Source organism: Amaranthus tricolor, chromosome 9 (assembly GCF_026212465.1).
Source record: "Amaranthus tricolor cultivar Red isolate AtriRed21 chromosome 9, ASM2621246v1, whole genome shotgun sequence".
NCBI classification, from domain to species: Eukaryota; Viridiplantae; Streptophyta; class Magnoliopsida; order Caryophyllales; family Amaranthaceae; genus Amaranthus; species Amaranthus tricolor.
In genome coordinates this window covers 29547119-29571850 of record NC_080055.1, presented here as the reverse complement: position 1 = coordinate 29571850, position 24732 = coordinate 29547119, and the positions used below count along the sequence as shown (strand labels likewise).

Sequence of the window (24732 nt, the reverse complement as noted above, 5' to 3'; positions counted from 1 at the left end):
CGAACGAGAAATGACGATCGTTTAAAGTTTTTTTGTGTTGAAATTTGATACATGTTCAATCTTTTGGGCATAACTTTTTATAGAAAAATTGTTTTAATGCAAAGTTTGTGTCATTAAAAACGAGACGTTCAATAGCTTTCCAACTATTATATACCCAATTCCGACAACTGAGCGATAAATAATGACTATTTAAAGTTTACAGGGATTTTTAACATCTAGTCGCGCGCGACCAGACCGCAGTATAGTCGGGTCACGTAAAACACGCGAATGGACCGCGGTAGAGTCTTATGCAACTGGATGTTAAAAATCACTGCAAACTTTAAACAGTTCTCATTTCTCACTCGATTGTCAGAATTGGGCATATAATATGTCGTTGGAAAGCTCTTGAAGTCTAGTTTTTAATGCTACAAACCTTGCAATAATAAAATTTTTGTATAAAAAGTTATGCCCAAAAGATTAAACATATATCAAATTTCAACGCAAACAAACTTTAAACGATCGTCATTTCTCGCTCGGTTACCGGAATTGGGCATATAATACATCATTGGAAAGATCTTTTAAGTCTAGGTTCTAATGTTGTAAACATTGTAGTAATGTGAGTTTCCTATCAAAAGTTTTGGCTAAAAGAGTGATCATGTATCAAATTTCAACACAAAATATGTGATTAGGTTTATTTTCCCGTTTTTCCGATTTAAAAAAATTATTTTCTTTAATAAAATTAATATTTTTTATTTTAATTTAATTATTATTAATAAATTTAGTTAAGAAATAATGATGGTTGATTTTATAATTAAAAATAGATTTAAGGGCATTTTAGTAATTTCATTAAAAAGAGAGTGGTGATACAATGTAAAGGGTGGCGAAGTTTAAGGATTGGAAAAAAAAAAAGAAAGATATGTAAGAAAAGTATAAAAAATTGTAAAAGATATGATATTTCCCCAAGAATTAGAGTTAATATCTTATTTATTTTTTACACACTTGTTAATTTACAAATTTTACTTATAATATCTTTGATTTTGCATAACTAAAATTATAGAAAGTTGATATTAAAAATTTTCACATTGAGACGAATAAAAAAAACTCACTTGACTATATTTAAACTTACAGATTAAGAATTAAATACAAATTAATTGTGAAATGTGAATAGTATATAAAAAGCAAATAAGACATTGGGAGTGTTTAGTACTTGGCTTTTACATTGATTTTTTTGTTCACTTTTGACTTTAGCTTATTCGTTGGTCAAATAGCAAAAAAAAATTTAGTAAATTACTTTAAGCCAAAATAAAAACCTACTCAAGTTAGCTTTTTTTTATTTGTTTTTGGCTTGTTGATTAACTTTTTCTCTAATAAACGGCCAATAACCAATATTTAAATTCACCAAATATCTCCATAAACAACATACTTTTTAAGATAGCTTAAAAGGGAGCAAAAACAATTAACATTTTTAGCTAGTCAAACAAGCCAACTAATAAGACAACAGTCAACAGTTAATTGTCACACTTATACATTAGCTCTATATTAAAGGGATTATTAAATGAATAGAGGAAATAAACCGTGTAAATAATATTAAAAATTGTTTGAAGTGTAGTGGGTGATAAAAGAAATAAAATAAATTTTTTTTAAAAAAATTTAAAATAATAATACAAAATAAATGACACAATTAAAAATAAAAAATGATGTAATTCATGTAAGTTGAGTGCAATTAAGTGAGACAGAGCTGACTGTATGTTTTTAGCCAACTTGCTCATGCAATATTATTATTATTCTGTTCATTAATAAAGTATTGTTAAACACATGATTAGTTTAAAGTAGTCTAATCTAGAAACTACTTATATCCTTAGAATTAATTACTCCATAACAAGTTAAATTGAGAATATAATAAGTATTCAATTGACAAATTATTTAATGATAAATTCACAATTAATATATGTGGCTAATTTTGTGAGACAGTGAGAGTGAGCTAACGAACACCCCTTCATTAGAATAAAATGAATTTTAAATGGTAAACTAGAATATATTATATACTTTTAATTGTGTAAGTATTAATTTGTTGCCTAATTTAGCATAAAAAAATTAAATTTTATTACCAAATCACACATTATTTTTATATTTAAGTTTGTTTATTAATTTACCCTTTAGATGTATTATTATTTTTGTTAACGTAAGCCCTTGGGCGTTTGTTAGCATTTGCCTGTTGAAAATATTGTTGAAAATAATTTAATTTTTCACTTATATTTTAATATTAATTTTATTTTTTGGTTAACCATGAATAAATCCAACTTTAAAAATTATTTACCAAATTTACATTCGGATGACCGATTAATTTGCAAGAAAATTAAAATTAAATTAAACTTAACAATTTGCAAAATTTATTTCGTTTATTAATTATATCCGCAAAGTTTAATTATGAGTTATAACCGCTATAATTTTTTAAAATTATTTTTTATTTACTTTGATGTTAATTATAACAAATAAAGTCTTTTTGTCAACTTTTTAATAAACTTTTTAACTTTGCTCACTATACCATATTAAACTTAGGGTAGAAAATACTAGTTATGGAGAATAATTTTATAAATAAAATGTTTTTTTTTAAAAAAAAGCTACTACTATAATTTTTTTCCAAAGTTATATTCTTGCCTCCTTGACTCTGACTCCTGAGTCGTTGATCACCAAAGAAATGCTAAGATAAGAGTATGCAACATAAAACATTCCAATCCACTCAATGAACAATCTAATTTCTCCACTCAAACAATCTCATTTTCTCTTCAAATTCCCATCAACTCAATTAAAAATCAAAAAACCCAATTTTATTTTACATTATAAATGCTTCTTATACCCTAAGATCGCCATTGCCAGCTCATTCAGAGCTTCTCGTACTCTAACTTCAGCAGCTTCATACAATGGCTGGGATGATTCAAGAATCTGGGTTGACTCAGATGATTTGGGTGAGTCCAATATTTTAAAAAGATTTCTAATTACTTTAGGAATTAATGATAAGAAGTATGCTGTTACATGTCTATTAGGTTTTGTTTGTGCTTTAGCAATTTCTAGGGTTAGGGTTTCATCAATCACTGTTTTCCCTGCTTTTGCTATTGTTTTTGCTGCTGGGTATTGGTTTGGGTTTGTTAAAAAAAGACCTCATAAAGATTTGAGCTCAAATGGGACTTATGGGAGTAAGAAAAGGGTAAAAGATGATTCTTATAGGGTTTATGCTCGAAAATTAAAGGAATTAGTGAAAATTTTTGATGGGTTTGATGTTAAAATTAATGATTTGAAGAATGATATTAAGAATGCAATTGAATATGAAAGGATTGATTTGGGTGATTTGGAGAGTTATGTGAATGATGTTGAGACATTTGGTGGGTTGATCTTGAATGCCAGGAATCTGGTTGACGATTGTGTTCATAGTACATTGGTTGAGGTACAGGAAATGAGAAAAAAGCCAAATCAGAACAATATGAAAAAGAAAGAAAATGGTGATAAAGGGTTTGACTTGTTCGGATTTATGGGACAATCTGTCGAGGATAATCGAGCTGAATCGAAGTCTAGTAGTACAAACTTTACTAGGAAGAATATTTTGTCCAAGGATGGTGTTGATCAAAACCGAGCTGCAGAGGCAGCATTGGAACCGGTAGTAGCTGAGGATGCCGGGATTCCATATAGGGAAACGGTGAGTGATAGTAGTAGAAAGAACAATACATATGGTACAAAAAATGAAACTAAGAGGATTTTGTCTAGAGGGGAAACTAATAGAATGGAAACATACATGAATAATACTAAAAGCTTTGTTTATAATGATGAGTTTAATTACCAAAATGTAAGATTTTCGAGTGATAGAAGATTCAGTTTCAATATGCCATCTCACAAGGAAATTCGAAATTGGGTAGTTGATGATGGTATGAGGTGCAATCCGGATTTTGATACCTCCATGGAATATCTTATAGGGGAGGAAACTTTGAAGAATCAACGTATGTTTGAAAGCTCGAGTGAAGCTTACAAGTGCTATGAAGAACAGGAAAGTGTTGACCAAGGAAGTTTCGGAGCAAGTATTACTGAAGAGAGGATGATTGTAGAAGATGAACTTTATTCTAGAAAAAACCAATCTGAAATAGAGAATGACTTAGGTTCCTTATCTTCATTGACAATTTCGAAAGATTTGTTATTTGATAGGTACCTTAGAAAAGCCAATGAGCTTCTGAAACAAGCGAAAGACTGTTTGAAGGCTAGAAATAATGAAACCTATGCAGAGGAAAGGCTTCGTGAGTCTGCTGAGTTGCTCGGTCGAGCAATTGCTATAAAACCTTTGAGTCTCTTGGCTATAGGACAGTTGGGAAATACTTACCTTCTTCATGGGGAGTTAAAACTGAAGATTGGTAGAGAATTAAGAAGTCTTCTTTATGAAACCGCTGATTTTGGAGTAGAAAGGAGTAATTTACTCTTTCTAGAGGACACAAATCCAAGCAAAGATGGATTCCAGAATCGTCTAAGTAGTGTATGTGAAGAGTGTGAAGCACTTCTTGTAGAAGCAGGAAGGCAATATAGGATGGCTCTATCAATTGATAGAAATGATGTACGAGCCTTGTATAATTGGGGCCTTGCCCTTTCCTTCCGCGCACAACTGATTGCTGATATCGGTCCGGTAAGCACTCTATCATAAACATTGTTGTTGATGTTCTATGTAGTGCTTCACCTCAATTCTTTATTTGTTACTACAAGTTTACAGTCGTTTTTATGGGTTTTACTTATACATTCCAGTGAAAGATGAGGGGATTATACAAATGTAATTTGTGTTCATTTGGTTTTCTTGCATGAAAAATTAGAGAGAAGTGCCAACATGTCATTACCCAAATGCGATTCAGTGGGTCCCACCTTACGGGGAATTGTGGGGATTTGGGGGTGGGATGTACGCAACTTGACTCTTGTTAGCGATAACAAAGAGGTTGTTTCTAATAGACCCTTAGTGGCAAATTTCACATGCACGTAAATTAAAGAGAAGTGGGAAATGGAAAATAAAGAGGGAAGGTTGATGGGGAAAAGGAAGAGAAACGTAATGAAATAGGGTGGAAAATGTGGCTTCCCTGAATCCATCCTAAAGTTCCAAATCCATGATCTATCACTACCCCACATTTAGATGATCATAAAGGAAAGAATGAAACTATTTTCTCTTGAGAAAGTGCCTTGTAAAGACATAGATTGGATTAATTCCCTGTAAACTTCTTCTATAGTTTTTTCTGGATATTCTTTTGCCTCGCATGTTGAGTAGGCTGATTAGTTTTATTTTTTCCCCGATTGTACTTGTGAGGGTCTATCCTAGATGCTTTGCCCCCTCCCCGATTGGGTTTGTATATTGTTGTGTTTCTCGGTAATAATATCATTCATTTACCAAAAAAAGTGGCTTCTCTTACGAAAGAAAAATGTAACTACCCTTGAGAAAACTATGTACACCCCTGAAAAATTGTCTCCCACTCTTAACAAACCAAAAAACAGGAAAATGGAAACCTATTTTCATTCCAAATAAACACTCTCGATTGCCTTTGTTAGACACTTTGTTATGGATACTCGGACTTGATTAGTAATACAACACTCGAGACATTGTATTTTTCTTAGAAACATGGAGATAATGACTATTATGACAGATTACATGTCTGTGTCAGATGACCATCGAAATTTGAAAGGTTCATCACCTATGGCTTGAGAAATTTTGGGCTTACTATGCATGCTAACTATTTTTAATACTATATTAAAATAAGCTCTCTTTTCTGCCTATATACAGGATGCAGCTTGTGATGCTGACAAGTTATTCTTAGCTGCAATTGATAAATTTAGTGCTATGATGTCGAAAAGCAATTACTATGCACCAGAAGGTAAGCAAAGCATGTTTTTGCCCCAACTATTCAAATATCGGATCCTCGTTATTTTTCTGTGGTCATTTCACTCTTGCATGCGTGCATATATAATAAATGTCTGTGCTCTGCGCTTGCTTCTCTCTGTGTGTTCGGTTTGTTTTATCTCTGCGTTCTATTCGGTACCTGTCACAATGTGTTCCATTAATCGGTGAAATAACGAAATTTGCACATTTTTGCTTGTGTGTTTGCATTTGTGTTTGTTGTGTTTGCATGAGTGTTTTTTCTTCGTGCAATTTATCGTCAATATATGTATTGTATTGGTGCTTAACTACAAGAGACGGTTGACGAGCTAATAATTACGGGTTATCTTCAATGTTTGGATTGTACCGGACACTGGTGAGCCGGCGAAAATGGAGGGTCCGAATAACACAGAAAGTAAAATGTTTAAAATGCACCGGAATCCGGATCGCCATCCCCGGCGATCTGAGTCGCGAATCCTCACGACTCCAAAACGGACGTTTTCGACCGGAGACCGGAGGTATGATCTGTGTTTCGTGTTTCATTGTAGAAGTCCACATAAAGAGCATAGTAGCTATAAAGTGCTGTTGCAGAACCCTTGAACTTCTTTCATCCGAATCATAAAAAAAGTTTAAAATCGTCATAAAAATAGCGTAAATTCTATATTCTATATTAGATCCAATCTTCTAACTTATTGTTGAATCACTGCAGCATTGTTCAGATGGGGTATGGCCTTGCAGCAAAGATCTCGCTTGAGACCAAGCAACGACAGAGATAAGGTGAAATTGTTACAACAAGCTAAGAGGCTTTACGAGGATGCTGTCAAAATGGGCTCCAACAACCTCCAAGTAAGAAAAGCATTATCTTCATGCATATCTGAGCTCGCCTTTCCTGACTTATAAATCTTCATTCAAAACAACACAAGCAAATAGTTAAATTTCCTTTTATGACATTCCCATCCACCATTCTTCTTCCTTGATCTTCAAACTCCGCTATCATTATTTGTCAAGTTCTCCATTTGAACGTGGTACATAGGGGCAGATTGAGGATACTAGTATAACGTGAGCCGAACAGTCACCTTTGTATGTTTGCTGAACCAACTCGAGTACCATTCTTTTGTGTTGTAAATTACACAATTAAACATTAATATGTTTTTAATCAAATGCCTTGGGCCAATGGGCCATGGCCTAGGCAGACCCGAGCGTAGGTCCCCTTTAGTGATATGAAGCTAGATTCGCTTGAACAGAGCGTCATAGGGGATCAACTATAGTGTATAGAATAAGAACATACTTCGTGTACCGTAACTGCAATACAAACCAAGTGCTTATTTATGCTCGATGGTAGTGACATAACACGGTTTACTTCGATGCAGAAAGAATTTTCGGGTTAACTAGCTTATTTTCATTGTAATACTGTCATATACTGTATCTATTACAGAAAACAATGAGCAAAGATTTTGCCTCCATGTTTTAAGTTTGATATTACTACATTTTGTAATAAGGTGAACCATACATTTACAATGTCTAATGTTTATTTTCACATTGTAGATTATGCAATTCAATCACTCTTTTTCTTTCACTTATGTTGCTATGTTGGCTGCTGCTATATCAAATACTCCATTTTCTTTCAGTTTTATGTTTGGTTTAAAGGTTGGAATTAAAGTATTTATATTTTTATCGAATGTAGGAAAATACGAGATTCACTACATTTTTTATTTGAGTTATCACTCATTTTCTTTAATTGTCATCCATAAATTTAATTTATTTAATAATCTCATTTATATTTTTTAATTGTCATCCATAAATTTAATTTATTTAATAATCTCATTTACACAATCTAGATTTGCTCAATTTTTGGAGATTAAAGCTGTGACATTATTGTTACTGACTCAATTTACACTTGTCGCTTTTTCTCTAAACTTTGAGTTTTATGATTGATTTTGGATAAGCTTCATGAATATTCTAGTTATATCCATAAGACTGCAATTACTACATTCACATTTACAAGGGTTCAAGATGGTCTTTTCTACTCTATCTTGGACCATTCATTCATATCTGTACTTTTGTGAAAGAAACCAATAAGTAGATGGAGAACAAAACCAATCCAATTTTATAAATAAAAAGAAACACCAATTTTTAAAAAGTGAATCAGAAATGATAAATTGATAATGACATTTCAGAATAAGTTCTATGATCACAAACTATGCTACAAATATCAAAGTTCTTATCATAGTACTGTATATCATATACTGTACTTGAACCGATAATTTTTTTCATACAACCATCTTATAGTACAATTTGGCCCAAAAGTAAAGTAACAATACAATAATCTCATTATCCACGCCATGATTAATAACAATACAATAATCTCATTATCCACGCCATGATTAATGATCATTTAGTAGTAGATATAGAGATACATATGTAGGCCAAAATTAGGAGAAACAAGGGACACGATCTCGAAAAACTTTCAACATTCCCACAAAAGTAACAATTCCGATCAAGCTATAATCCTCTTCGACAACCCAAACATGGTTATACCGATGTGATAATGCTTGTATCATCGTGGCGATTAAAGAGCTCCTAGGGTGACAAACAATGGGTTCTGTCCCACTTGTGAATCGCCCCGAGTTAGTTCTTGATCGTTTTACAGTAACTTCATCATCGGATGAGGAAGAGGGAGACGAACTTAAGCAAGAGGATGTCGAAGAAGTTGAGTGATCGTCTTCTAAAAGTTCCAACATTTGATCTAATTTCCGCTCTTCTAACCTTGTTTTGACTAATTGAACAAGATCTTCTGGTGGGCCGCCATAGTCGATGTAAGCCATCAGATCACCGGCTGAAAGAGTAGCGACAGCAGGAGCAACAGTCTCGTCACAGCAAGCAAGCGTGTAAAGCGAGATCTCACCAACTAATCTACCTTGGTCGTCTACTACTGCCACAGCAGTTTGGCCAGAAGGAGAATTGCAGATTTCTGCGAGGGCAGACAGTGCAGGATCGTTGTAATGAACAGATAGGATTTTCTCCTCGATTATATTAAGGGATTGGAGAGAGTTGAATGGGACGGGAGAGAAATGGTTGATGGAATTAAAGAAGAAACGGATTACATCTTCTTGAGTGATCCAGCAGTATTGTCGCCCCACAGGAGGTTTTTGAGGCTTTTGTTTTGTACTGCTGCTGTTGCGGCTCCTCCTAGGCACTATGAGACCTTGAGCACCTTCAAGGATGCTATCTACTGCATCAAGTATGCTGCAAGTTAAAAGGTAAACAAGTAGCAATATCAGAAAAAAGGCAGCCGTAAGTATGATCATAACCACATTCTATTGCCCCAGTTTGGCTCCCATCTAGGGTGGAATTTAGGGGTCAAATGTCTGAAACCTTCAGGTATTGGGGTTACTTGTAGGTTTTCATATAGGGTAATTAATTATTTGATTAATAGCCAATAATCCAGTTAAATTTGGATGGAACCATAAATTAAAGATCATTTTCATCACCTCGTACTGTATGGTACACATCTATCATTGCAGGAGATGAAAATTGAAAAGTGAAAACTATCGGACAAATGGTGCATGACCGTGATATTACATGAGTGGGAAATCAAACACGTCATTAAGTTTGATTTCCGTTCTATTGGTATCACATCCCAAATTTAATTGTTATCATCATCATTGGATCCCAGAAAAGCCCCGAAAAAGACATTTTTCCATAAAGGTCACATAAAAAACTATTTTCCAGTACTATATTGACCCAATTAGCCTCCAAAAGCCAAATTAAATCAAGAAAAAGGTCCAAGCTCCTCTATATGACTTCCTTTTTTCATTGTATGATTTTGTCGTTTATAGACCTAATCAAATTTCTCTATCTAATTATCACAATTTTCTGAATATACACTTATCTAACTTGAATACGCGTCAATGTTCTAGTATTAGGAGTAGTAAACAAATTCGCCTAACACAATTAAACATTTTCCACATAAAGGTTGTTAGTACATGGAGTAGTAGAGTAATTCCTTTGGTTTTCATGGCTTATATTACTTTCAAATATCATACAACTATAATTTTTACTTATGTGATAAAAAGACTAAATATTAAATAATTATCAAAAAGCATCCTAAATAAAAATGTAGCAGCTATTAATATAAGGCAAAACTATGCACCGACAAGAAATGTCTAGAAGCAAAAACATTAAGCATGAAGCATTATTTTAGGTTTTGATGTCAAAATTATGACCAAATTAATTTAATTTCAATCATTTTTCATCTTACCGACTCAAGAATGAATTAAATGCATCGAACTCAATAAGAAATTAATTGCACAAACTGAATAACAAAGTTTAAATTTTAATAATCAAAACCCGGACAAAGTAAACCTCATAAGTCATAACTCAAAACATAACAAACAAATTAATCACACATAATACAAAGCGTCAACTGCAAATGAAAATTTATAACAAATCGCTAAAAATATTATCGCAAGCAATCAACCACAAATGGAACGAATAAATTTAACTGAAAATTTACCTGGAAGAAGGATCCAAGAGCTTTACAATGGTGGAACCCTCCGGAGGAAGGAGAACAGAGACAGGAGAGCTCAAAGCGAGAAAAGGAGAAGAGATATTATCTTCTCGACAAAGAAAACACAGAACATCAACAACACTAATTTTTCCTACACATTTGGAAGCTTCACCGGAAAGCGACGAAGAAGACCAAACGGTAAGCGAAGTGTCGCCAGAAGATCGCCGGAAAAATGAGAGAGCGTCAGAAATTTTAGCAGTAATTGAGAGAGGCCTTAGCGGGGGCTTCCCAAGACAAAGGTCAGATATTTCATGAGAGAATAATTGTACTGCCATGCACTAGAGAGAAAAAGCTTGAAGAAGATCGTTGATGGCGGAGAAAATATTGGGTTTTTTAGATTTGTAAGGGTGAAGATAATGCAAATGAGGTATGGGATATTTATAGGTGAATTCAAGTAATTTTTGGTAATATTTATTTATAGCGATTTACAGGTTGGACGACAGGTACGTAGCGGTACTACGGACTTGAATGATTGAGGTTGTGGGCGCCACTTTTGTAATATTTACCTAATCATTTTAAATGCTTGACGAATTATATATATTAATTTAATTTTTAATATCGCATTTAATAAATAAATATTTAATATTAATAATTTTTACAAGACGAATAAAATTAATTTTACTTCAGTAAATTTATGAAGTATATTTAATTTAAGGAAATTGCATATGGTAGCATCGAACTTTCATGAAAAGCCAGTAGTAGCACTTTTGTAAGATTTTTCCACATGCTAGCATCCAATTAATGCCTCATCTAACTATCGTAGCATTTTCCGTTATATTCTTGCCAATTTCCATTTAATTTACCATTTTGACGTTTCTACCTTTAGTAAGTGTTAGTTGTTGTCTTTATAATTTGCCCTAAATCATTTTTATGCTCTCAAATATTTACATCGCCATTTTTGACGTTTTATTCCTCAACGCTCTCACATGTTTAAGGCAAATTATAAAGACAAAAACCAACACGTAATAGAGATAGAAACGTCAAAATGGTGAATTAAACAGAAGTTGACAAGAATTTAAAGGGAAATGCTACGACAGTTAGATAAGGCATAAACTGGATGCTAGCATGTGGAAAAATCTTATAAAAGTGCACTACTGACATTTCATGAAAGTTAGATGCAACCATGTGAAATTTTCTTTCTTCTTAGTTTTTAGTAAACTTAGAAACAACTTCTAATTACAATTTAAGGATGATAAATGAAACAAATGAAATTCTTTCTTTTTAGTTTTTAGTAAACTTAAAAACTACTTATAATTACAATTTAAGGATAATAAATGAAACAAATGAAATATTTATTTTTGTCATTTTCTTTTACGTGACTTACTCAATATTTGCTTCTTTTCAAATTAATTACAATATAAGAAGATTGCAATATACATTCATTATTTTTAATTTGTGATTAATTTTTAGTTAAAATATAGTCAACTGAAATTTTATTGGGTTAATCTAAATGCAAAGATTACTATTATCAAATTTTTAAAATTTATTTATTTTATACATAAATAAAAATATTAAAGAATTAATTAATGCATTAAAGTATATAAAAAAGCCAACGTTATAGATATAAAACGGAGAAAGCAGTAACTATGAGAGAAATATACTTTAGAAAATTTATTATAGTCCACCTTATTTGTTTGACTATAAACTACCCTATTATTATGAACTCCCTATCAAACATGAAACATCTTACATTATTATTATTATTTATTACTCCCTTTTATTCAGTTTATGTGTCCTATTTTCTTTTATGGTCAAGTCACCTTAATTGTCTCATTTCTATTTTTGGTATGAATTTTTGACTTTATGCCGTTAGTAGCTTTATCCTATTTTCAATTATACCCTCCATTACCCATACTAATTTTCCTCCCTTACATTAAAAACTCATAATACCATCCTCTTTCCTACCCTTAGGTTCCCACTTTTGACTCTCCTTAAAATCCGTTATAAGTCAAATGGAACTCTTAAAATGAATAGGAGGGAGTATTATTAAAAATTATACTATTAACAAAGATAGTCATTTGCTCATTTCCATTAAGTAACAATCATTTTAAATTGTTAAAGGTACACTGATTGACATAATAATATTATCTTATTTTGTCCAAGTTTAGCATTATGTAGTATTTGCTCCCACAGCATCTTCCAGATATATCCAAACAAAAATTTCCTTTGACTTAGTTGGATTTTCCAGAAAGATTATTGATTTGATTATGAATTTTAAATGTTAATTAATCAAGATTACAAGGATAAGGGCCGACCCTAAGATTTTAGGGGCCCGGGGCAAAAAATTAATCATGGGCTTTAATTATAAAATATATATTTATAATAATAAATTTATAATATAAAAAATTGTTGCACATTAATAATAGAGCTCGATATTATCCGCTTTTTGTGTGATAATCATGCATTTCTAATTCAATAATTAGTAAATAAGGTAATAGTTATTATTAATAACATTTTGACTTGGTGGTTAAATGCATAATTTAATTACATAAGGTCTCAAGTTTGATGTATACGAAAAAAAAATTATCTACTTTTCTCGTGGGCCCTGAGCGCAAGCTCTTCTTGCCTTTGCTTAAGGCCGACCCTAACAAGAATGCCGTGAAGCGTGAAAATTTGAAATACATAAGAGAAAAAATAAAAAAATTTTAAAAATTAAACTAAATTTTAAACTTATTCAAAAATAAGCGTGAAATTCCTAAACCTGAGGTTTGGGGCTGTTCGCAGTTAGTAACTGCGAATAGGTCAAAAAAGGCAAAAAGTTGTTCACATTTAGTAACTATTTTTACCTGTTTTTATGCAGCATGCTATTCGCAGTTACTAACTGCGAACTGGTCAAAACAGGTCAAATAGCTGTTCGCAATTAGTAAGTGCGAACAACTATTTTGTCTGTTTTGACTTGTTTACAGTTAGTAACTGCGAACAACCCCAAAACTCAGGTTTGGAAATTTCACGCTCACTTTTGAAATAAGTTTAAAACTTAGTTTATTTTGTTAATTTTTTTCTCTTATGTATTTCAAATTTGGCATATTTTTAGCCAAATTTAAATTAAATAATATTTTCACTGTTTTTAATGACTATAATTGAATAATAATCACTATCAATCAATCTTAATTATTAAATTTGTTTAATTCGTTGGAATGCATATTTTCATTATATTAAATTTTTAATTTTGTTATGAATATTTGAAATCTTAATTATTTAATAAATTTCATCCTCCGTTTTCATATGTTCTTATATTTACAAATTTTAGTGTCAAAATTTCATATGTTCTTGTCAAATATAATTTACGAATTTTAGTGTTAAACTTTGACTTCGAATACTCATTGATCCATAAGAAAAATACATTATTTAATTTTAAAGTTTGCATTGGAATTTGTGAAAAAAATAAATTGAAAAACGTTTGAAAACAACAAATCGAGTGTCATTTAATATCATTTACACAATTCATCTCTCATTAGTTAACATCACATCAATTAAATTGAAAGACGTTAACTTTTCATACTATCCCTTAAAACCACTCCAACGAATCACAAGTTCGCTCAATAATTAGAAATTTTGAATTTTTTATCATGTGAGATTTTGTTACTGTCCAATTTTTTTTAGAAATCATACTAATTATATATACTTTTTCTATTCTATGATACTTGTTACATTTGACTATTCAAGTATTATTTAAAAAAGTTAAAATTATAAAAGTTTACAATTAGATAATTACATTAGCCTTAACATATAAATATTATTTATGCTAATTCATTAGTAGTAATAATGTTATTATAATTTCCATGGATAACAACCCATTTAGTTAATGGTATTAAATGGCGGTAATGAAAATGATTTATAGTATAAAATTTCATCAAAATTCCATATCATACCTATGATAATGAAACTTTGAAAAAAAAAAATTTTTATTTAGAAATTTCCAATTACCATCTAATATCACCACTCTCAATAGTAATGCATTGGAATGAATTTTGTGAAGAAAATGAGATGATTGAAATTGGACAAGCATGACCATCAAAGTAGTCAAGATATTTTTCAACCAAAATTACACTGATTTTTCCTTCCATTACTATAATTTATTACCACCTATCAAACGGGTCGTTAGTTTAGTTCTAAAATCATCACAAGATACAAGTTGGAAGTTCGAAGCAAATCTAAGAATCAAGACGCAAACACAACTCTAGGTTTAGGGCTAGGGTTTACTGCAAAGTTCCGAATAATTGATTTTAGAGAAGATATGAGTAGCGATCATGCGAAATCCTCACCTCGACGAGGTTCTGACGATCGAAGCTCTCGTTCGACGGTGATTCTCCTTTCTCATTTAAAAAAAAAAAACGCTTTTCCTTATTTATGTATAGAGCATGATTCCATTTGAATATTAATTTTTTGCATCGTAAATCAAGCATGATTTAATTTCAGTTTTGAAGTCGCATTTAATTATTTGAGGTGATTGATGAATGATCCAGGAAAAAACTTCGATGTTTCAGTGAATTGTGTGATTTGTTTGTCTGGTGTTTGATTTAATAATGGAAGTTGTGAAGTGTGAAATTATGCTAATTGTAATTGTATTTGATAAAGAGTTGATATTGAATTTTGATGAACTATACTGGCATCATGTACATAGTGTAAATTGTTGGGATCAAGGCTTTGACATAGTTGTTGTAGATAATGTAAATTGTAGAATTGCTGATTACGTAATGACAGAGCTTTTATACCTCAGTATAAGTCACGAGAGCTAGACCGTGAAATGCCGAGGACTAGAGAACGTGATTATCACCGAGAAAGGGATAGGGGAGATGACCGTGATGGTCACCATAGGAATGACAGAGATAGAAGCAACAGAGATGATAGAGATAGAAACAGCAGAGATGAACGACGAAGAGATTATGGTGGGCGCGATTATGGAAGGTTGTCGAATTTTTAGCTTTTTTGTGCTAAATTTCACATTTTTATTTCTTGTTGATTGTTTTGAAAAGTGACCAACAAAAAAGAGATTACTCCTTATTTTTATGATATTCAGTAGTTTGGATGCCTATTTAGTTTTCTCGGTGCAAAGTTTCTTGTTATAACCTATACAATGTTTGATATTTGCCTTTACATTTAGGTCTCATGATAGGGATAGAAGACATAGAGGTAGATCACGTTCTCCCTCACCATCTCGTTCGAGGAGGTATGCAATCTTTATTATGAAGCTTTTGATAGTGTGATTGTTTAGACTGGTTTGCTTTTGTTCTTCATCTACAACTACTAGGATTGAGGATATCATTGTGATTGTGAATGTTGCTTTGCATTACTTTACTATTTAATTCAAAAAGAAGCCTAGTTGCGATATTAGCACTTTAAGCCATAGTGAATAAAGGCCGCATTGCCAACGTTTTCAAAAAAATGAAGATGAACTGATAATTTTCGCGTTGTAAAAGTTTAGAAATCGCGTATCAAGGGATATTTCATGGTTTTGAATTTTGATTGATATTAGCATTACAATAATCACATCATCGTTCTGTCACCGCGATCGCGATTATGGCTTTTTTACACTATGTTTTAAGTAGGGCTTCAATTTGAGATTTTAGAGATTAATTGATTCTTTGATGTCCCTCCGAAGTATAGCGTAAAAATGCGGTTACGGTCGCGATTGTTGTTACGGAACGATAATGTAGTAATGAGTGTGATGTGATTAATATAACACCTAAATGTCGATTAAAACCATAAATATCCCTTGATAAGGCCCAAAATGTGTGTTTTTACATCTTTATAACATGAGAAATATTGGTTTGTTTTATTTTAAAAAACCTTTACTATCTTATAAGAGTAAGGATATGTGTTATGAAGCTGAAATTATTTATATGTCAAAGTGGAGATAGGTGCTTAGTGCTAACTGGTGCATTTATTGTGTCATCGATTGTGTACTACTTATGAAGCTTATCGGTTGTGGGTTTGATAACCTTAATTATGCTATGCTATGGCAATTCATATGAATGTTTGATGTAGTGAGAATTTCATTAAGCTTTTATGAAGTAATATGGTAGAGGAAGTAAGTAATATTAATATTTGAGTGAATTGGATTAAGTGCGAGTAAGAAGGTGCTTTGTTGTAGCTTCAAGGTTGTTTTTAGTGTTTGGTTCTTGATGTTTAGTTTGTACTTCGACCGTTTAGTTCTCATAAGGAATGTTCACGGGTATTAAGAAAAATAGAATCTTTTAGATAGTAGAGATATTATTTTATTGAATAATAAATTTAATAGAGGAAAAGCGAGGACCATAAATATCAAAAAAATATTAAAGAAAGTTAGTGGAAAAAATATGGGGACCACAACTAATAAAAAATGTTTTTATAAAGTTAGTGGGAAACATATGTGACCATAAGGATTTAATGATGTTAAAATGAAGTTAGTGGAAGATATATGGGGATCATAAGCATTATTAAAATATTAAAATGAGGATGAACAAGGTTATTTTTGTCCAAAATTTGTGATATAAATGGAAAGATTCTTCGTGGGAACAATAAATGGAACACCACAAAATGGAATGTGGGAACTTCTTTAAGGAACGAGGGATTATTTCTTTTATTGAAATAAAGATAAATAGTGATTTTTGCAATTTTAGTGGTCTGTATTTGCAAAGCTATGCATCTTTGAGGTTTCAAGTTTGATTTTGTTTCCTAAGAATATGATAGAGGGAATGATTGGTTATGGCTAGGCCGATGGGAGTTGCCTTCCTTTTCCCTAGGATGTTTTCTTATCCTTTTTGTAGCCTTAATGTTTTTGTGCTATGATTGTTTGGTTAATTATTAATATATATGTACCTTTGTGTAGCAAGCGAACTAGTGGCTTTGATATGGCGCCACCTACAGGCAGCTCAGTTTCGAGTGTTTCAGCTCAAAGTTTACAAGGTTTGTTTCAATCTGTCTATGGTAGCTTTTTTAAAGCTTTTTTGAAGTTATTAGTTGGGATCATTAGTTTGAGAAGTTACCATCAAAGTTTTATTTATGTTACTTCTATATATATATATATATATGTATCATTACCCATAGAATCTGAGAATTGTTGTTGTGTTGTTGGCTGTGTGTGTGGTTCCTAGTTTGTGTGTTATGCTTATCGTGTGGGTTAGAAGACTGTTGATTTTTGTCCAACTGTGCTACTCATGGGCACGGGCACAGTAGCTATTGTAATCAACGGGAACGATTTCTAGCAAGGCTTAGCGAGATCCTGCCCGCTGTCGACCGACAACTGTTGTCCCTTGGTAGCTTACAAAAAATCATCAGCTTCTTCCATGATGGAATTTATCTCTTATTTATAGTGCGAATGATCTTGTGCTTAGGTATGAAATAGGTTATTATTCTTGATGCACTAAATGTTGGGATTATATAGTAGATATTTCATTTAGTATAAAGAGTATATTGTACTTATTTCTGAGTTTTGACACAGTGGGAACACAGTAAATGAGTATGAATTCCCTTATACTTGATTTTGTAGATCAATTACCAGGGGTGCCGCAGCCAGTGACAGGACATGCACATAGTATGTTTACTGGAGGGCCAAGTCAGGTGTGTATGGATCTGTTTTTGATCCTTTCTTCTATATTTGCCCCTTTATTGAGAAAATGTAATTTGTGTTCATGTTTAATTAGTTGGGACATCTCTCTTTGATGCCAGCACAATTTATGACTCAACAGGTAAATTGGATACTTTATATACTCACTTATCTCTTTAATCACAATTCACAATTCTTAATTTAGGTTTTGTATGTTCCCACTTTCCTAATCATTTCCTACATTGTAGGCTACTAGGCATGCTCGCCGAGTCTATGTTGGTGGGCTTCCTCCTTCGGCCAATGAGCAGGTTGATTTCTTTGTGTTTTATTTCTTGGTGGTTTTACATTTATGAAGAGTAACAACTAACAAGTCCTGTTCACTTCTCAATGTCTCCTTTTGAAAAATTATTAGCACATTTACAGTCTATGCCTCTTTTCACTCTTTGACATTAAGGTAGTCACCAACAGGGTTTCACATTTTTATTTGGGTTGAGACTTAAGAAGCTTATCACTTAACATTAATCTCTCCATTCCATATTTACTATACATTTTACATAATTCATAATCTTTATGCAAAACTTGAGTGTGAAAGACATGTATGGGTGGAATAATACTTCTATGCTTTTCTTGTCTTAGTAACCACAGTCTACACTTAAATTGATTCTCGGTATTGATATATTTTTATAAGGTATCTTCAAGTTTATGTTTATGCTTTGCAATATTTTCTCTCTTGAAATATCCATGTCATGAACAGTATATGATAATATTGTTTTCTTACATAATAATACTTCTATTGTGGGATAATGATATAAAAGAATGCACTAATGTATCTGATGTCTGTATGCTATTCTTCTATTTATTTGTACTATTTATGTTTCAGAAATATGTTATTGACAAGTTGGATGGTATCTTACTGTGTTCTCAGTCGAGTTGGCATAATGGGCATGCTTTAATTCTAAAATAGCCTTTTTACTTAACGATGTAAATCAAGCCATCTTTTTCTTTTCAAATTGGTAATTTTTATGCACTTAGCCATATGTTATGCTATGTTATCAAGCTGTTCAGTCATTTTCTTTTGTAGTTTATTAATGCAATTAGTGGAAGTGATCCTGTTCCAAACTATATTCAGAATGAGCTACTGAAATGCAGCCAAGTTATTTTTTTTACTTGTGGTAAAGAAATTGTCTTCGACTTTGCAGACAATTGCTACATTCTTCAGCCAAATTATGACAACAGTTGGTGGAAATGCTGCTGGTCCTGGTAAGTCAAATTGATTTAGCCACCCTATTTTTTATAATCTCTTTGAGGTAGAAGCATGGAATAAAAACCTTCCATTCAATAACATCCGCTTTATAATGGATTTTGAGCTTACCGTTCCGCAAAACCCTATTACATAATAAGATTTGTAAAATCATGGAGTAACAATCATAATAAGCTTTATTCTAACATATTAATCATCATATTTTTTAAAAATATGTACTAGGTTCTAAAAGGCTATCAGAAGCTTTAATTTGATTATATGTTCCAAAAAACTTGAATTACTATGTTTATACTAGTTCATAATTGATATTGGGATATCTGTGAAGCGAGTTTTAACACACTAGGTGCCACGTACTGCAATCATTATGTCGTCCGCAATTGATTTTTTCTATGGATATAAGTCTTGTCAGTGTTTGATATGTAGAAACTTCTATATGATTCTAATTTGAACAAATGTTTTTATGTAATTACAGGAGATGCAGTTGTCAATGTGTACATCAATCATGAAAAAAAATTTGCTTTTGTAGAAATGAGGTCTGTTGAAGAAGCATCTAATGCAATGGCCTTGGATGGAATTTCTTTCGAGGCAAGTCCTTTTCTGGCTCTATTTCTTCCCCTATGTTTCTTCCTGAATTTCTCCCTTCTTGAAAGCCACGTAAATCACAATATGTATGTCACATTCAAATGATAAAAGCCAGATCATTTTGGGGACACCATATCTTATTGCCAAGTGTGGCTTTTGAGTGTTGACACTTGATTCATAAGAAGTGTTAAATAGGTTTTGAGTCCATGATTTGGAGAATGCATATTTTATGGCTACCAGTTATTGTTATTAGTGCATTCATCTTGGGAAGCTTTTCCTATCTCTTTCAGTTTGCTGACTATTATACCTTGCAGGTTTGCAATGCAGGCAATGGATATTGGCTATTGCCTTCATCTCTTTTTGTTCAGCTGTAATATTTCATTTAACAGCGTAATTTGGATTTGCTTGACTTGTAAAACTGTTTTTTCATTGTAACATTTTTCATTTTATCTAGCTTTGTAAATATGCTTAATATGAAAATTGGCTTATATGTTGCATTGATGCTTTTATGTTTTGCATAAGTTCCCATTTTGTTGAACTAGAAGTGCAACGATACAAAAAATGCATTTATTCGATAGAATAAGGAATCGAGGGTCGAATGTATTTTTATGAGGTCACTTATTAGCCTATCTAGCGACTATGCATGCTTCCTTTGATTTGTAATACTGTGGTTGGTTTGGTAACTTGGTCAATGGTGGCATATTAGAGGTTCTGACTGCATGCTTTCATTTATCAACTGTTCATGTATTCTTTTTGGTTATCTTAGGGGGTTTCCGTGAGGGTGAAGAGACCCACGGATTATAATCCAGCATTAGCTGCAGCTCTTGGCCCAAGCCTACCAAATCCCAGTTTAAATCTAGCTGCTGTCGGCCTTGTTCCCGGGTGAGTTTCATTCTTCGATGTTTCTTACAAACCATGTTCAAACATATATACGATGATGATGCATTCAATTTGTACAAAATTGTTACTTTATGGCTATGTTGCTTGGACTCTTCATTTTGCTTCAGGTACCCGTGTCCAATCCTTGATGCTCGGATATTGTTATGACACTTAGACACTTTATTTGAGGCTTAAAAATAAATATTTAGACGTATCCAACACTTGGACACGTAGCAGTGGTCAATATTAGTACCCAAGTCCAAGTAACATAGCTTTATGGTAAATGAAACTGCTTTTTTGCTTATTGAAGCTCATGTATTGATAATGTGAACTTTTTTTAATCAGATAACAAGATGCTATAATTTTTAATTATGGCAATATGTATTGTTTCATTTTAATTCGCTGGGTTCAGTGAAGTGGATTTTTGGGAACAATCTTTATTGTGGATAGAAGTAGGGATTTTGTCATAGCGTCAGTCAAAGAGAGTTTGGTGTAAGTTGTCCTCCTGTGCTGTTATCATTAGGGATATATGATTTCTAATTCAAAGAATTCACGAGTGAGGAGATTTAACTGTACATTTAATAATTTGTTTGTTGATGCATTCTTAATTTTTGGACCGACCTTTAGGAAAGTTGGCTATATTTTGCATAATTTTTCTTTGCTAAGCCTGATGATTTTGAAATGTGTTTCAGTGCTGTTTCTGGGACAGAAGGTCCTGACCGTATTTTTGTTGGTGGAATACCTTACTATTTTAATGAAGAGCAGATGCGAGAGCTGCTGCAATCATTTGGGTATGTATTATTGTATGATTGTATCTGTTACTTGAGGTCTTCAACTGCTTGCTGATTTCTATTTTTGCTATGTGTTTTATCATAGACCATTGAAGGCATTTGACCTTGTGAAGGATAGAGACACTGGGAATTCCAAAGGCTATGGTTTTTGTGTTTATCAGGTTTGTAGATCATCTTTTTATGACGAAGTTGAAGTATAAAGTTCATTCATCTGTTGAATTTTTTGGACATTAATTTCCCTTTGCGGTGCTACCATTCATTTGTTATGTGTCCTTATGCCATTGGCCATAGAATTTGGAGTACTATTTTTTAAAACTTGAGTTTATGTGATTGCCCCAATGGTTTTCTTATTCTTTTTGTGTCTTAAACTTGCAGGATCCATCAGTGACTGATATTGCCTGTGATGCCCTCAATGGCTTGAAAATGGGCGATAAAACTTTAACTGTTAGAAGAGCTGCCGTCAGGTGTGTTGACTTAGTGATTTTGAACGTTGGGTGTTCGACATTTTGGCTGTAGGAATAAACTTCATCTTTATTGTTTGCAATCCTTAGTCCCTGTTTGTTGAATTTTGATGCTTGCAACAGTGACACTATGGCTTACTACACTGCTTAGATATATGACGTATTATGTATATGACCATGTCCAAGTTGAAAATAGTGTATTTTTTGCTGAATTAGACTTAGCTGAATCATTGTGACTGGTCATATATCCGAGTAAATTTTAAAATACAGACGCTTGAGTTGTTTAACAAACAGCATTATCATAAGTGAAATTATGCTAATCTATCAAGTTGTTCGTCCAATTTCGCTGTAAAAATACATATCTTTGTTTTCCATCTATCAGCACTTTCATTTAGTTTTTTTTTCCCACTTCTTTAGGTGTCTATATGAGCTTGTTAGATTTCTTTTTTCTTCAATATATTGTATATGGTACTAAGTAAATAACAAACTAGGAAGATTGGGAGGTATAGCATGCCTGTGGCTGGACCTTCTGAATAGAGTAATTATTGAGGGCTGTGGTTGATTGCTAATCTTCTGGAGTATTAGAGCTCAATGAATGTTCTGGTAGAACCTTTTCAGTTCTAGAATGACATTCTTTCATGCATACATGTCTTAATAATTGTTATGCCACACCTATGCAGCAATGGCCAGGCAAAATTAGAGCATGAAAATCTTTTGGCTCATGCGCAACAACATGTAGCTATGCAGGTGAACTAGTCTTACATATCTGAAGATTTGAATCTGTAGTTTTCTGTTAGTGAGTTTTTTGTAATTTCTTGCATCGTATATCAACAGAAAATGGCTTTAGATGCTAGTGGTTTCAATCTTCTTGGAGCTACGATACCGACTATGGAAACTACAGAAATCCCTACTAAAATTCTTTGCTTGAATCAGGTACCTTTTGCTTTTCAAAGTGTTACCGTTTCTCCTATTGTAAGCCTGTGCTTTTTCTTTAATACTTTTATTTTCCATACCATTGTCAAGGTGGTAACTGTTGATGAACTGAGAAATGATAATGAATACGAAGAAATCTTAGAAGATATGAGGGAGGAATGCGGAAAATTTGGTAAGTTGATACAGTACTGTACTTCTCTTCTTGTTGCCCATGGGATATAACTGCACACTTTTATATCTTTGAGAATATTCTCTTCTTTTAGCGTATAAATAGTTATGGATCCTAGAGTCTTGACAAAAGTTGATTTTCCTTCTTTCTCTGTAACTCGTCAGCAAATTTATGTTATTTGTCTAGCTCAATGCGAGTAATTTGTAGATCCTTAAAGGCTCAGATGTGACCACAACGGCATAAGTGACGGTCCTCATTGGTTGATTGTGTAAACTCCTAGCCATTGGTTTCTATAACACATTAACTGACATTTGGTTTCATGCGAATAATTAGGATTTGGCTAGATAGTGCTATAGAGCTATGTGCTGTTGAAGCTGAAGAAAGTGTTGACTAAGGGATATATTTTTAGTATGTAAACTTTTTAGCTAGTTATGTCAAGCATCTGGGTTCTTTTGTGCGTGATAGAAGTCAAAAGAATTGCATTTAGATTATTTATGACTGGTCTTCATAGAAGAAGGATCACAAATCTTATCCTGTTGGTCAATTGTTTTAAAATGTTTGTGGGATTGTTGACATTTTGAGTTGTGTTTTTGTTGTGTTATTATTATACTTTTCCTGAGCGGTATCTCATTATGGTTTGAAACTAACTTTATTCAATACTCTGCTTAGGATCCTTGTTGAGTGTTGTTATTCCGCGACCCAATATGGAGGGGAACCTGGTTCCTGGTGTTGGGAAGGTAAAGGCTTTCTATCCTTTTGTAATACAAGTATAAAATTAATGTCATGCCATTTTCCTTCTGTTACCAATGTGTTTTAAGCAGATATAAGAATGTCAGTGTATTTATATAAAAATCTGGCAGTGTGCGATACTGTTTCTTTCACAAAGTTATTTCTTATCATAATTAGTGGCCATTTATATTTTTAGTGATTTCTTGAATGTCTTATCTAAGAAACGCGTTGCAAGTTATCATTTGTTTTATGTGTGATCCCAATATATGGTTCACATAGCGGTCACCTGAGTAAATAGGTAATCCTACACTGTCGTGCTAATATACATTATTACAATGTAGTAGGTATTTCTACATTGTCGTCGTGCTAATATACATTATTACAATCCCATATTTGAGCTATTTCTTTGCAGGTATTCCTGGAGTATGTTGATACAGCTGCCTGTTCTGCTGCCAAAAAGATGCTTGGGGGCCGGAAATTCGGGGGAAATACTGTCACTGCTGATTACTATCCAGAAGACAAATTCTATGATGCTGATTACAACGGGTAAAACCGTGAAAGGTGCGAAATTGTTAGCTTGTAAAATTGGATGTATAGGCACATTGCTATTATTTTTCATGTTTACCCTTATTTCTTTTGCACTTTTACAGTTTTAAGGATTTGATAATATATTTCGACTGAGAATATATTCAGTTCTACGTAGCCTCCTCATAGTTATATGATATCAGCCTGTCGTACTTCTTAAATCTATGTTGCTTGGCCTACAATGTGCTGCGTTTGTCTGCCAAAGGGATTCCGTTTTAAGAGAAATTTTTTTAATGATATCTATTTCTTTGATTTATTTTTTTAAAAATTGATTATGCATGTGTATTTATTGTTTCCACAATAATGAAAGAAGTACAAGATTCATTTACACTAACAATGTCAAACATAATCTAGAGAGTAGAATGTTGTCTCAATAGT

General features: G+C 32.6%; 3 protein-coding genes across 3 annotated transcripts; 2 read left to right on the top strand and 1 right to left on the bottom strand.

The window, feature by feature from the left end:
* Positions 1-2592: 2592 nt before the first annotated feature.
* On the top strand, positions 2593-7442 carry LOC130823577 (uncharacterized). Its single transcript, XM_057688230.1, has 3 exons — positions 2593-4639; positions 5774-5864; positions 6576-7442. Exons 1-3 carry the CDS (start codon positions 2723-2725, stop codon positions 6764-6766), a joined length of 2199 nt encoding a protein of 732 aa, XP_057544213.1. The 5' UTR covers positions 2593-2722; the 3' UTR covers positions 6767-7442.
* A 576-nt stretch (positions 7443-8018) lies between these two features.
* Positions 8019-10805, bottom strand: LOC130823578 (CBS domain-containing protein CBSX5-like). The gene is made up of 2 exons (XM_057688231.1): positions 10383-10805; positions 8019-9112 (listed from the first exon to the last, which is right to left on the bottom strand). The coding sequence occupies exons 1-2, from the start codon at positions 10709-10711 to the stop codon at positions 8299-8301; spliced, it is 1143 nt and encodes a 380-aa protein (XP_057544214.1). The 5' UTR covers positions 10712-10805; the 3' UTR covers positions 8019-8298.
* A 3752-nt stretch (positions 10806-14557) lies between these two features.
* LOC130823576 (splicing factor U2af large subunit B-like) lies at positions 14558-24461 on the top strand. Its single transcript, XM_057688229.1, has 18 exons — positions 14558-14739; positions 15157-15344; positions 15541-15606; positions 17248-17324; positions 17908-17978; positions 18062-18106; positions 18213-18272; positions 19164-19224; positions 19698-19810; positions 20574-20689; positions 21379-21477; positions 21563-21638; positions 21853-21941; positions 22619-22685; positions 22773-22871; positions 22962-23043; positions 23710-23777; positions 24182-24461. Exons 1-18 carry the CDS (start codon positions 14674-14676, stop codon positions 24317-24319), a joined length of 1581 nt encoding a protein of 526 aa, XP_057544212.1. The 5' UTR covers positions 14558-14673; the 3' UTR covers positions 24320-24461.
* Positions 24462-24732: the final 271 nt, after the last annotated feature.